A 15,000-nucleotide genomic window follows, 5' to 3' on the forward strand; every position below is an offset into this window, starting at 1 on the left:
TTCTCATCACGTGGTCCCTCAGTCACCATGTCCAAGAAGGCATCCTGCTGCAGCTTCCCCAGTGCCAGAGCGCTCACTTGGTGGGCATGTCTTGTCCTAGTGAGGTGGGATGCTTTGAGGAAAGAGTCAGCTGTGCCAGAGGATGCGATACCAGCCTCAGTCAGTGCAGTGGTCCAAAAATATAAAATAATCACATAATGATATTCTCAATAGCTTTAATGCATTCCCTGACCCAGAAAATGTATATTTTGACACCAAGATTGACCTTCTAAGTGGCTTGGAAGCCGAGATATTTGCACTTATAGATTTTACATGGCGGCCACCTTGGAAATCCAAGATGGCCGCCATCGGCCATCTTGATGAAGTGGCTCCCACCAAAAATTGAAAGCTATGGTGATGTAGAGCACATGGAAAAAATGTGGTGCTTTTGTCCGGCGCGTCCCCATTATTGTCAAATATGGTCTTAAGCCACCGCACTAAGGCCTGAGGCCTCGTTTATAAAACTGTGCAAAGGATTCACCTGAAAAGGCTGCGTATGAACGAAACACAGAGAGTGCTTACGCACCAAAATATTCAGATTTATAACACAGTGCGTACGCACGTCCCACGCCGGTTTCCCTTTATAAATCACAATCAACTCTGCTCAATTTTGTGCACGTGAGCAAGCTTCTTGTCCCACCATTTTAACGCCCATAGTTGCCAATAAATGTTCAGTGAAACCCTAATTAATATTCATCCATACTGATTGCATGACGGCAATGACGGCAAATCCCGACAGAAAGGCTAAAAAAAGAAATTTCATTTAAGAATTACAGATCCAATTAAATATGATTCCCGATTAAACTGTACAACATATTTGAGGGGTCCTTTTGCAAAAACAGATATCTCAGTTTGTCTTTATTATCCCCAAAATTATGCAAACTGTTTGTTTGTGTGCACTCCAGGGAACTCTTCATATATAGTATGTGAAAGGTAATATTTTAATTGTATTTTACACAAAGCTATCAATTTCAAAGCGTTTCTCGAGTTTCATCCTTCTGCCATCGGAGTCGCAGTTGCTCATTTCTCCAGTTTATGTGTGTATGCATGGGTCAAAGTGGGGCTAGGGGGTAGGGGGTAGGGTCTAGGTGGTAGGGGGTAAGGGGGTAAGGGGGCTAGAGGGTAGGTGGTTAGGGGGTTAGGGGGCTAGGGGATTGGTAGCTAGGGGGTCAGGGGCTAGGGTGCTAGGAGGAAGGGGGTAAGGAGCTAGGGGGTTATGGGGTAAGAGGTTTGGGGCTAGGGGGTAGGGGGTAAGGGACTAGCGGTAGTGTCCGGACCGGGCCAGAGACGTACGTGTGTGTCCTTGTGGAGGAAGTGCAGTCCGTTTTGATTGACAGCCAGGATGCAGGGGGCGTGGATGGAGCTGTTGCTGCTGCTCTGGATGTAGAAGAAGGCGGAGCCGAACATGGGGAAGGCACTGACCAGCCCTGAGGACACACACACACACACACACTTAAATATACAACGTATAAACACATATACACACCTGTCGAAGTATGAGAGGCGCACGAACGCACACACACACAGGCACGCACACCCACAGACACACAGAAACACACACACACACACACAGACACACACACACACACACACACACACACACACACACACACACACACACACACACCGTACCTAGGAACTGAGCCCTGGCCTGGTGAGGGGTGAGCGGCTGGACCTGCTGCATGTGTTGAGTCTCCATGTTGAGCCACTGCTGGGTGCCCTGCTTACTGTAGAACTGAGGAGGAACACACTCCTGCACCTCATGACTACACACACACACACACACACACACACACACACACACACCACAAACACACACACACACACACACACACCACACACACACACACACACAAACACACACACACACACACACACACACAGGAGGTTACCGCATTGCACAGTATACAGTATAACCAGTACAGTGTCATAGAGGGGAGAAAGTGTGTGTGTGCATGCGTGTGTGTGTGTGTGTGTGTGTGTGTCCTCACAGGGTGGGCAGGTAGCTGGTGTCCTTGGCGCGGTGCTGCAGGGCTGCTAGCTTGGCTACCTGCTGCAGCTGCTGGTCGCTGGGCTGGCCCTGAGGGACCACACTCAGCAACGCCTTCAGGTAGTCTGGCAGCACCTGGGACACACACACACACACACACACACACACACACACACGCACACACACACACACATCGCCAGCGACTTTACTTGTCTATTCTCAGCAGAACGTCCAGATTCTATGGAACGTCTGCACAGACCAGCGTCATCTGTTGAAAGCGGAGTGGACCTTATTAATACGACCTATACGTTTCCTAGCCAAACAGGAATTAGCATTTCACGTTAACGATGAGAGAGCCAACTCTTCTAATCGTGGCAACTAGGTTGAGCTATTACATGCTTTTGCTGAGAAAGATGAAAAGTTAGCTAGACATTTGGAGACAGGTAGGCAAGACTCTTGAAACTGTCACCTAGAGAAGGGTAGTCTACATCTTTGTGAGTGACATGAAACGGACCACTCCGTAGCCAATAGATAATCTCTTGTTGTTATATAGGGAGCTGGCTTTACTCAACGTCTAGGTCTGTCATGACAATGGAGTCTGAATGGGTGCAGCGGTGTGTTTTTATGTTTTCGTCTAGTGTGTGTGTGTGTGTGCAAATGGGAGGCTAGTTAGCTAGCTAGATACATACTCAAGTCAAAAACGGCTCCATATCCTCTGTTTCCTAGCTCGGCATCTTCGCCGTTTATTGATCAGTGCTATTGCCAGCATGTCACTGTCAACCATTTTTCTTGCAGGGTAAACACAACTTGCATTGTTGTTATGGAAACGGTCGTCTGTGTCTCGTTGTCATCGGTTGCAAGTAGTTGCTGAGTTGAGTTTTTTTTAAAATCTAAAACTGACCCGTCGCTTTGCGTTGCATTGCGAATCCTAGATGTGAACTGGGCTTGAGAGAGCAAGACAGTGGTTGCGGTCCTACCTGGTTATAACGCATCATAAGACAGTGGTTGCGGTCCTACCTGGTTATAATGCATCATAAAACAGTGGTTGTGGTCCTACCTGATTAAAACGCATCATAAAACAGTGGTTGTGGTCCTACCTGGTTATAATGCATCATAAGACAGTGGTTGCGGTCCTACCTGGTTATAATGCATGGTGACACAGAGCTCGTTGTCGAACTTGAGGGCCTGGGTCCAGATGACCCTGCGGAACCACAGGCTGTAGTTGCTGTCCACAGGCTCCGCCTCCGTAGCGATGTCCAGGATGTACTCCCTCTTGTTCAGCGGACGGACATTCTGACCTGCGCGCACACACACACACACACACACACACACACACACACACACACACACACACACACACACACAAAGACATACACACACACACACACACACACACACAGACAGACGGACACAGACACACACACGGGCACAGATAGGCACAGACAAACAGACACACAGACACACACACAGACACACAGACACACACACACACACACACTACAGGTTTGGACCAGAATGTGTGTTTTGTTGTGGAGTTTATCAAGCGGTCGCCCCCTCTCACCTTTCAGTGTGACCACGAAGATGGCGTACTCCTCCAGCGCCTCGGGCCTGTGGAGCCCCATCTCATAACACAGCTCCTCTAAGGCGTCCAGAGCTACCTGCAACACACATGTCACCAACACCATCATCATCATCATCATCATCATCAGCTTCATCCTCATCATCTTCAACATCATCTTTATCCTCATCATCATCATCACCATCAGCTTCATCATCACCACCATCATCATCACCACCATCATCATCATCGTCGTCGTCATCATCACCATCATAATCATCATCAATCATCATCATCATCCTCCTCCTCCTCCTCCTCCTCCTCATCATCATCATCATCATCATCCCCATCATCATCATCATTATCATCACCATCATCATCATTATCATCATCATCACCATCATCATCATCATCATCATCATCATCATCACCACCACCATCACCATCACCATCATCATGATCCTCCTCCTCCTCCTCCTCATCATCATCATCAACATCATCATCATCACCATCACCACCATCATCACCACCATCATCATCATCATCATCATCCTCCTCATCATCATCATCATCACCATCACCATCATCATCCTCCTCCTCATCATCAACATCATCATCATCATCACCATCACCATCATCATCCTCCTCATCATCATCATCATCATCATCATCAATATCACCATCATCATCATCATCATCATCGTCAAGAATTATATGTGACACAGTCTAGTGTTTTGGTCCGCATGTCGGCAACCAATCAAAATGTTCAGATTTTTCTTTTGAAACACGGAACTACATTTCAACGTTGTTGAGAATCACAACACAAACTCGCTAGTCAAGCCAAAATACTGCAACGCAATGGATTGGGTGAGTAATCCCCACTGCTACCTAGTTAACTATAAGACTACTTTACATTGTTAGCAGGCTCACAAAACAAGCTCACGACGTGTCATTGATTTTCAACGATGCGGAAATGTATTCACGTTTTTCAAAAAAAAAGTCTGATCATTACATCGGATCCCGACATGAGGACCAAAGCATTAAAATGTGTCACATATTCGTTCAAGTTTTAAGGTGGGTTGGTGGGTAACCTACAACAATGACTTCAATGACACACTTCTTGAGCTGTGCTTTGCTGCAGTGTGTGTGTGTATGTGTGTGTGTGTGTGTGTGTGTGTATGTGTGTGTGTGTGTGTGTGTGTGTGTGTCTTACTGAGCAGGTCTTGATTTTCAGGTGTCTCTCTATTCCGCCCGGCAACAGGAACAGCTGTCTCTTGGAGCTCCGCCCCGCCTGCACTCAAACAACCAATCAGAGAGCACAGAGAGACAGGCGACCAATCAGAGAGAGAGCAGAGACAGAGACCAACACAATGTGTAATAGTCCCGGTCTACAAGCCACAACCAGAACCATCATACTTTTCTTAACAAGAGAATCGTGTTTGGTTGTAGCCCATGAAGTTGGACTCGCTGTATTGGTGCAGAGTGCTGATTGGTGAAAGAAACCCCAGAGCAGAGCTGTGATTGGTGGAGGAGGGACTGACCAGCATAGCTTTGAGCTCCATGCTGTTGGGGTATTCCATGCGGCCGCCATATTGGAACGTCCTCCTCAGGTTCTGCTCACACGCCTTCGCGATACCTGTCAATCAATATCCACCAGTCAGCCCAGTCAGTCAATGTCATATACGTACATGGAGGCTAGACAGACAGACAGACAGACAGACAGGCAGACAGGTAGACAGGCAGACAGGCAGACAGACAGGCAGACAGACAGACAGACACACAGACACACAGACAGACAGACAGACAGACAGACAGACAGAAAGACAGAAAGACAGACAGACAGACAGGCCGACAGACAGTCAGACAGTCAGGCAGACAGACAGACCAACAGACAGACAGTCAGCCAGCCAGCCAGACAGACAGACAGGTAATGAGACAGACAGACAGACAGATACACAGACAGACACACAGACAGACAGACAAACAGAAAGACAGACAGACAGACAGACAGACAGACAGACCAACAGACAGACAATGAGACAGGCAGACAGACAGACAGACAGACAGACAATGAGACAGACAGACAGACAGACAGACCAACAGACAGACAATGAGACAGGCAGACAGACAGACAGACAGACCAACAGACAGACAATGAGACAGGCAGACAGACAGACAGACCTTGGAAGTGTACTCCTGGGCTGGCACAGGCGTCCTGTAGGAACTTTAACAGGAAGGGCTTTAGGACCTCGGAGCAGCGGTGGGTGGCTGTCAGGATGTACAGCAGCCTCCAGCCTCGCTGACAACTGTCCCTATGAAGCACAACACACACACACACACCGTGAACACTCCTTACAAACACACACATGTGCACACGCCCCCCCCCCCCCCCACACGCACACACACACACACACACACACCCTTAAACGCAGGTCTTACGTTTTAGTGCTGCTGTTTCCTGTGACCTGCTTCATCACTTGGCAGTAAGCTTCGTCCTTCATCAGACCATGCTCCCCACTCAGCTAGAGGAGAGGACACACACACACACACACACACACACATATATATCAGACCATACACAACTCACTTCTACAGCAGAGAGAAGTAGTACTGTGTGTGTGTGTGTGTGTGTGTGTGTGTGTGTGTGTGTGTGTATATGTGTGTGTGTGTGTGTGTGTGTTGTGTGTCATGCTGTATACTATGTCTGTAGCTATGTCGCAATATCCACACACTAGCATATCACATAGAATGGACTTGCTTTCTAAGCTGTATAGTAGTGTGGCTATCATCATATATACAGTATATAGCTGTGGGTTAAGGGTTACGGTTCAGGTTAGGGTGTGTATATATATATATATATATATATATATATATATATATATATATATATAATATCTGTGTGTTTAGGGTTAGGGTTCAGGTTAGGGTGTACAGTAAAGGCCAAAAGTTTGGACACACCTTCTCATTCAATGTGTTTCCTTTATTTTCATGACTATTTGGCACATTGTAGATTCTCACTGAAGGCATCAAAACTATGAATGAACACATAGGAATTATGTATTTAACAATAAAGTGTGAAATAACTCTAAATATGTCTTATATTTTAGATTCCTCAAAGTAGCCACCCTTTGCTTTTTTGTTGTTAATAAAATATATAATAATAATATTTAATATAATATGTGTTAATAATATGTTATTATATATATATATATTTAATATTATTATAATATATTTTATTAACAACAACAAAAACATATTTTATTAACAACAAAAAAGCAAAGGGTGGCTACTTTGAGGAATCTAAAATATAAGACATATTTAGAGTTATTTCACACTTTATTGTTAAATACATAATTCCTATGTGTTCATTCATAGTTTTGATGCCTTCAGTGAGAATCTACAATGTACCAAATAGTCATGAAAATAAAAGAAACACATTGAATGAGAAGGTGTGTCCAAACGTTTGGCCTGTACTGTATATATATATAATATATATATATATATATATATATATATATATATATATATATATATATATATATATATAATAGTGTGTTTACGGTTAGGGTTCAGGTTAGGGTATATATATAATAGTGTGTTTAGGGTTAGGGTTCAGGTTAGGGTGTATATATATATATATATAATAGTGTGTTTAGGGAGGAACGCGCTACAGAGAGTCGTGAGAACGGCCCAGAAGATCACCGGCGCCCCCCTCCCCTCTCTGGAAGAGCTGTACAACACACGCTGCCTCAGGAAGGCCTCCAAGATCTCCAGAGACCCATCCCACCCTGGGTACGAACACTTTGCTCGGCTGCCCTCGAACAGGCGGTTCAGGACCATGTTCGCAAGGACAAACAGACTGAAGCTCAGCTTCTACCCCAGGGCCATTCAGGCCCTGAACACAGCAAAGACCTAGGTTCTAGGCCCTGGACAATCTAGACAAATTGATGGCAGCTACTAGATTGAAATCAAGTGTAATACTGAAACACAACTGTGTACATTTCAAACCTGCAAACTGCGACACTTTAAATGAATGTGCAATAACACTATGTGCAATATGACAACCCTAGGGTACATAAGGTTCAGAGAATAGGAAATGTTAGAATAGGTATAGCATAGAGTACAGCACAGTGTTTTATTTGTATAGTATAGTATAGTGGATAGTGTACATAGCCTTTATTTTATGTAAACCAGCTCTTTTCCCTTCTTGTTTTTTAGTTTTTTTTTCCTAGCACCAGGGGAGCCCCCCCTCCCAAATTTCGTTGTTTGGTACCTGTACTATATCAATGACAATAAAGACCATTCATTCATTCATTCATTCATTCATTTAGGGTTAGGGTTCAGGTTAGGGTATATATATAATAGTGTGTTTAGGGTTAGGGTTCAGGTTAGGGTATATATATATATATATAATAGTGTGTTTAGGGTTAGGGTCCAGGTTAGGGTATATATATATATATATATATATATATATATATATATATATAATAGTGTGTTTAGGGTTAGGGTTCAGGTTAGGGTGTACCTTTAATATGGTGGCGACCAGGTCCTGTTCACTCTGTCCCTTGAGTGGATAGTCCCCCATGAACTTCATGATGGCTACACGACACAGGAGCCAGTGGACATGTTAGACAGAGACTCACCTGACCTTAGATACAACTGGGACAAATATCACTCAAACATGGACACACTGAATAATCAAAGAGTCACAACGTGTTAGGTTTACGCTTGTGCTCATTTTCAGCCCCTCGTTGGACCTTCAAATTAAGGACGGTATAGGAATGAATGAATAGTTTCAGAACTAGTGTAGTGGGGGGTAATGGTGGTCTAGGGGGACAGTGAGTTGGACTGGTGATCGGAACGTCATGAGTTCAAATCCCACCTGGGAACACCACCACTAGTGTGCCCTTGAGTAAGGCAATTAGCCCTAAATTACTCCAGGGAGACTGACCCTGTAATCTCTCATTGTAAGTCGCTTTGGATAAAAGCGGTTAAAATGTAAATGTAATAGGACCGTGTCCCACCTATGAAGATGTCTGCTGCCACTCGGTTCATGCCTCCGTCTGTGAAGTCGATCAGAGACTCCTGGAGGGGAGACTGGTGGGAGAGACGCACAGTAAGACTGAATACACACAACTGACAGGAAGACTGAATACACACAACTGACAGGAAGACTGAATACACACAACTGTCCTGAAAAAATCCTTCATTTGAACTCAGCTTGTGTTTGGCGTTAGTCACCTTGGAGAACTTGACCATGTCAGCAGGGCTCCTGTCTTTCCCCTTCTTGGACTTATGAGCGTCACTGTGGAATACAGACACAGGACACATGAAACATCCCTTACCGAGCACAGTTTGAGGTTACACTACGTGTCGGAACGTGTGTGTGTCTCTGTGTTTGTGTGTGTGTGTGTGTGTGTGTGTCTCTGTGTTTGTGTGTGTGTGTGTGTGTGTGTGTGTGTGTGTGTGTGTGTGTGTGTGTGTGTGCTTGTATGTGTGCATTAGGGTTGGGCGGTAATACAGTTAGGCCTATACCGTGAAACGCGGTTTTGGAAAATAGCAATGGTATTTGTTAATACCGTCATAAAACCGTCATAAATTACTATATCTAATAAACTAATAGTGTCTAAAGAGTGTTTGTCCGGCACCACTGTCTGTGTGGTTGAAGATGCTATGAAAGTGATGACAATTTAATTTGTCAAATAAATAACCTGTCAAAAGAAGACGTGACAGCTTTTCCTCAGAACGGAGAATTCGAAAAAGTTATGGCGAGCGCAAGCGGTCCCTAAAAAAAAAGCAACTGGTCCAAATTTGGAAGCATTTTGGGTTCCGACCGAATGACAAGGGCGAGCCAGTAAATCTTGAGGAGGCGAGTGTGTAAGACCTGCATGAAGAAGGTGAAAGAGGAGCGAGCAGAATCAGAGATGACGGCCTATTGTCGCGAGCCTGTAATTGACAGAGACGAAGATCCCCTTCTCTGGTGGAAGTCAAATGGAGCCAGCCGCTTTCCACTTATGTCGTGGGTGGCCGAATGTACTTGTGCGCGTGTGCCAGCAGCTCACCATCAGAGCGAGTGTTCAGCACAGCAGGCTAAGTTATAAGTCTGTTACGTGCCCTGCTGAAGCCTGAAAAAAAAGTAAAAGTCCGTTTTTCTGGCGGAAAACCTAGAATAGGCTCGAAGAAAAGCTTAACGTTGCCGTCTGTACGATACGCTTTTATGCCCATTTTACTGCCGTTTTTGTTATTTATTGTCCTTTTGTTATTATTTGATAAGCCTACTGGATGCGATAGGCTATGCATTTATTTGTACTGGATTGTAGCCCATAGATTTGTTGTTAAGTTCATTCCGTTTGGTCGACAGACGCCGAATGAATGTCATGTCCTTGCACTATGTTTTATTTAGGCCTATAGGCTACCTGCTGCACTCAAGCTTTATATTTGTATCTTTATAGATGTTGTTAATGTTGTTAACGTTTGCTCATCTGTTTCTGATGTTGTTCAGAGAATAAAACTGCAACATGTATCACATTTTTGTCGTTGTGTGAAAATAATAAGGATACAGTCCTGATACCGTAAAACGGTGGTTATACCGTGGTTAAATTTGGGGCCAAAGCCCAACCGTAGTGTGCATGTGTGTGTGTGTGTCTGTGTGTGTGTGTATTGTGTATGTGTCTGTGTGTGTGTGTGTGTGTGTGTGTGAGTGTGTGTGTATATGTGTGTCTGTGTGTTTGTGTGTGTGTGTGTGTGGAGCTAGGGTTAAGGCTGGAGCTAGGGTTAGGGCTGGAGCTAGGGTTAAGGCTAGAGCTAGGGTTAAGGCTGGAGCTAGGGTTAGGCCTGGAGCTAGGGTTAGGACTGGAGCTAGGGTTAAGTCTGGAGCTAGGGTTAGGCCTGGAGCTAGGGTTAAGTCTGGAGCTAGGGTTAGGCTTGGAGCTAGGGTTAGGCCTGGAGCTAGGGTTAGGACTGGAGCTAGGGTTAAGGCTGGAGCTAGGGTTAGGGCTGGAGCTAGGGTTAAGGCTGGAGCTAGGGTTAAGGCTGGAGCTACGGTTAGGGCTGGAGCTAGGGTTAGGACTGGAGCTAGGGTTAAGGCTGGAGCTAGGGTTAGGGCTGGAGCTAGGGTTAAGGCTAGAGCTAGGGTTAAGGCTGGAGCTAGGGTTAGGCCTGGAGCTAGGGTTAGGACTGGAGCTAGGGTTAAGTCTGGAGCTAGGGTTAGGCCTGGAGCTAGGGTTAAGTCTGGAGCTAGGGTTAGGCTTGGAGCTAGGGTTAGGCCTGGAGCTAGGGTTAGGACTGGAGCTAGGGTTAAGGCTGGAGCTAGGGTTAAGGCTGGAGCTAGGGTTAAGGCTGGAGCTAGGGTTAGGGCCGGAGCTAGGGTTAAGTCTGGAGCTAGGGTTAGGGCTGGAGCTAGGGTTAGGGCTGGAGCTAGGGTTAAGGCTGGAGCTACGGTTAGGGCTGGAGCTACGGTGTCTGACCTGCTCCGTTTCAGGGCCTCTCTGTAGTATTTACTGGCGAACTCCTCCATGTTGTACTGGCCGTCCTGGAGGGGCAGATCCAGCTCTCCGTTAATGTCTTCATACGCCTTACACACCTGGAACACACACACACACGCACGCAAGCACGCACGCACGCACGCACACACACACACACACACACACACACACACACACACACACACACACACACACACACACACACACAAACACACACACACACACACACACACACACTCACGTCACTATAACTTCTTGTAGTGCCCTGCATCAAATCACCCCAACCCTTTATGTTCTTCTGGATCTGTAATCTGAGCTCTGTAGAGAACATTCCACCTACATGTAGCCTCTCAGCGATTGGCATAATGCTTACGAACGCTGCTGTGTTATGTATGGAACATGAGTTAAGCGGGGTACACACATAAGGATTTTCAAAATCTTAACCGAAATCTTATCTGAGACAGACCCCACACATGAAGAAACAAAATCTTGGATTGAACAGCCTTGATCGTATTGTGTGTGGTGTGCTCCGATTTCCCCATTTCAGCACCCCAAAGACATAAAGATTTTCGTTACGACAGACTCCAAACTCTCTAGAGTCTCGTTCCCCAAGCCAGAAATCTCGCGTGAACCCATCCTTTTAATATTGCTTTTAAATTACAAAATAATTAAATTATGATTATATAATGATTAAAGCACTTTGAGCCGCAACGTTTGCAGGAAAAGCGCTATACAAATAAAGTTATTATTATTATTATTATCTAACGTAGTACCTTGACTGACCTGTACGAGACAACCATGTGCGACAGGGCAAATAAAGTGCCGAATAACGAAAAGAAGAAGTCAGCTCGCTTCTTGATTGGCTACGTTATAGTTGGACTCGCGAACAGGGTTGCTAGATGGAAATGACATTTTCCACCCTAACCACAGTCTAAAACCGCTAATTCCACCAAAAAATCTGGCAACCCTATGATTTCTGGTCGTAAGTATTGAACACATTTGACATTTACGATTGCCGGCTACGCCCATTTTCCGAGCAGGTTGTCGGGAGAGACAATTGACAATTGACAATTGATTGACTCTTAACACACCTCACACCACAGGATTTTGTTATAGGAAAATGTTAAGAGCCATCTGATAATCGGGCGTTTTCTGTCGTTTTCAGCCATCCGAAAATTAGAGTGGTCCTCTGTGGCTCAATTGGTAGAGCATGACGCTATCAATGTTTAGGTTGTGGGTTCGATTCCCGCTGGGACCATATATAAAAGAAATCGCATGGATAAAAGCGTAATCTAAATGGCATGTATTATTATTATATAACACAAGTGCCTAAGAAGTAGGGGTTTCATTTAATACTGGGTCAAAGTGTGTCACTTCCTGTAGTGTGTGTGCAGCGTCCTGTACCTCTGTGGAGCGGTCCAACTCATCGGCGGCAGCTGCGGAGCCCATTGCCACGGCGATGGCAGCGGAGGCGGCCACTCGCCCCTGTCGGTCACGGGGCTCTGCCCTCTCGGCGGGGAGAACCAGGAAGTCCGGCGCAGCGACCGCGCGGACATACTCACCCGGGAACATCCCCCAACGACCATACACGGCCCCGAACCGCCACCCTACACACACACACACACACACACACAGATTAAAGCACGCGAACAACGCTCAACATGGAGGCCATAAACAGAAACACACTGTAACACACTCAGCTAGTCTCCTGTGGTCCGTGTTAATGCCTGAGACTTCTCCAACTGACTAACTCAGACCGTCTCCAGCTGACTAACTCAGACTGTCTCCAGCTGACTAACTCAGACCGTCTCCAGCTGACTAACTCAGACTGTCTCCAGCTGACTAACTCAGACCGTCTCCAGCTGACTAACTCAGACCGTCTCCAGCTGACTAACTCAGACTGTCTCCAGCTGACTAACTCAGACTGTCTCCAGCTGACTAACTCAGACTGTCTCCAGCTGACTAACTCAGACTGTCTCCAGCTGACTAACTCAGACTGTCTCCAGCTGACTAACTCAGACCGTCTCCAGCTGACTAACTCAGACCGTCTCCAGCTGACTAACTCAGACCGTCTCCAGCTGACTAACTCAGACCGTCTCCAGCTGACTAACTCAGACTGTCTCCAGCTGACTAACTCAGACTGTCTCCAGCTGACTAACTCAGACTGTCTCCAGCTGACTAACTCAGACTGTCTCCAGCTGACTAACTCAGACCGTCTCCAGCTGACTAACTCAGACCGTCTCCAGCTGACTAACTCAGACCGTCTCCAGCTGACTAACTCAGACTGTCTCCAGCTGACTAACTCAGACTGTCTCCAGCTGACTAACTCAGACCGTCTCCAGCTGACTAACTCAGACTGTCTCCAGCTGACTAACTCAGACCGTCTCCAGCTGACTAACTCAGACTGTCTCCAGCTGACTAACTCAGACCGTCTCCAGCTGACTAACTCAGACTGTCTCCAGCTGACTAACTCAGACCGTCTCCAGCTGACTAACTCACGCTGGATTCTGTCAGCGACTCACACGGCAAACCAAACGTGAACTCCGATGTAACCGCTAAGCATGCAGCGGTGTTGTCAGTATCGTCAAGGGTTACTGAAGTCTCGGTCAAACGGCACATCATGCACACGCGTCATGCACATGCTTCAGGCGGGGTCACGGGCACCCACCAAACTCTGGGGTGTCTCTCTTTATCTCCTCCAGCAGCATCACCTTCTTCCTGACAATGCAGCCATAGCACTGCCCTGCCGCCACACGGGGAGGGGTTCATACAGGGTTAATGTGTGTGTGGTTGTGTGTGGCGTGTGTGTGTTTGAGTGAGTGAGTGAGGGTCCATGGTACATTTACATTTTTGACATTTATCCAAAGCGACTTACAACATATACATTTGACTCAGTAAGTGAATCATCTATCCACCAGTCATAGCAGGAAAAAGTAATCTATACTCAGGCCAGGGGCCATTGGCAGTCGTAATGCTGTTTTTTTTATATTAACAGTAGAGAAAATTGTACAGGTGGGTAGAGTGTATGGAAGCAGCTCAGTCTTGTTATGGTTGAGCTTGAGGTGGTGGGCTGACATCCAAGCAGAGATGTCTGCAAGACACACAGAGATACGTGTTGCCACCTGTGAGTCAGAGGAGGGGAAAGAGAGGAAGCGTTGAGTGTCGTCCAAACCATGTGAGGAAATTACTGAGCCAAGAGATTTGGTATAGAGGGAGAACAGTAAGGGCCCTAGGACCTTGCCCTGGGACCTTGCCCCCAGTGGTGAGGGCTCGTGGAGAGAAAAGCGACCCTCTCCACGTCACCTGGTAAGAGCAATCAATCAGGTAGGATGCAAACCAGGAGAGTGCAGAGCCAGAGATGCCCAAATCAGAGAGAGTGGAGAGAAGGATGGGGTGGTTTCCTGTGTCAAAGGCAGCAGACAGGTCCAGGAGAATGAGAACAGAGGAGAGGGAGGTAGCTCAACCAGAGTGGAGAGCCTCCATGACAGCAAGGAGAGCAGTGTAGTATGTAGAGAGTAGAGTAGTCTCAGTAGAGTGCCCACCCTTAAAGCCGGATTGGTGAGGGTCAAGTTGTACAGGCGGGTAGAGGGGATGTAGATGTCTCAGGAAGGACAGTTAAGATGTAGCCTGAAGAGATGGGTCTTTGGTGGTAGATAGGGGGTGACTCTGCACTCCTGACAGCAATGGGAAGCTCGTTCCACCAGTAGGGTGCAAGGACAGTGAAGAGTCGTGACTGGGTAGCGCGACTGCTGCATCCAAGGAGAGGTGGTGGCGCCAGTCGTTCAGCAGAGGTGGAAGAGCGGAGTGAACGGGCTGGTGTTTGGGGGTGACCATTGCTTGCAGGTAGGAAGGGGCTGATCCCTTTGCCGCTCTGTAGACGAGCACCAGGGTCTTGAATCTGATGCAGGCTGCTATTGGGAGCCAGTGAG

The 15,000-nt window shown here is 46.6% G+C and overlaps 1 protein-coding gene across 1 annotated transcript in view; it reads right to left on the reverse strand.

Annotated features, from left to right (window-relative positions):
• myo15aa (myosin XVAa) overlaps positions 1-15,000 on the reverse strand; it is a gene marked incomplete at both ends in the record, with an annotated part of 104,876 nt that overhangs the window by 3,785 nt on the left and 86,091 nt on the right. The window contains 15 exons of the mRNA XM_080523077.1: positions 1,333-1,466; positions 1,672-1,805; positions 2,031-2,164; positions 3,167-3,327; positions 3,591-3,687; positions 4,801-4,878; positions 5,129-5,223; positions 5,769-5,899; positions 6,027-6,109; positions 8,113-8,186; positions 8,612-8,684; positions 8,829-8,892; positions 11,054-11,169; positions 12,476-12,678; positions 13,740-13,814. Of these exons, the coding sequence (XP_080379203.1) occupies positions 1,333-1,466; positions 1,672-1,805; positions 2,031-2,164; positions 3,167-3,327; positions 3,591-3,687; positions 4,801-4,878; positions 5,129-5,223; positions 5,769-5,899; positions 6,027-6,109; positions 8,113-8,186; positions 8,612-8,684; positions 8,829-8,892; positions 11,054-11,169; positions 12,476-12,678; positions 13,740-13,814 (1,652 nt within the window). The remainder of the gene's footprint in view (positions 1-1,332; positions 1,467-1,671; positions 1,806-2,030; positions 2,165-3,166; positions 3,328-3,590; positions 3,688-4,800; positions 4,879-5,128; positions 5,224-5,768; positions 5,900-6,026; positions 6,110-8,112; positions 8,187-8,611; positions 8,685-8,828; positions 8,893-11,053; positions 11,170-12,475; positions 12,679-13,739; positions 13,815-15,000) is intronic.

This window comes from Nansenia antarctica (genome assembly GCF_963989245.1).
Source record: "Nansenia antarctica genome assembly, chromosome: 2".
NCBI lineage: Eukaryota > Metazoa > Chordata > Actinopteri > Argentiniformes > Microstomatidae > Nansenia > Nansenia antarctica.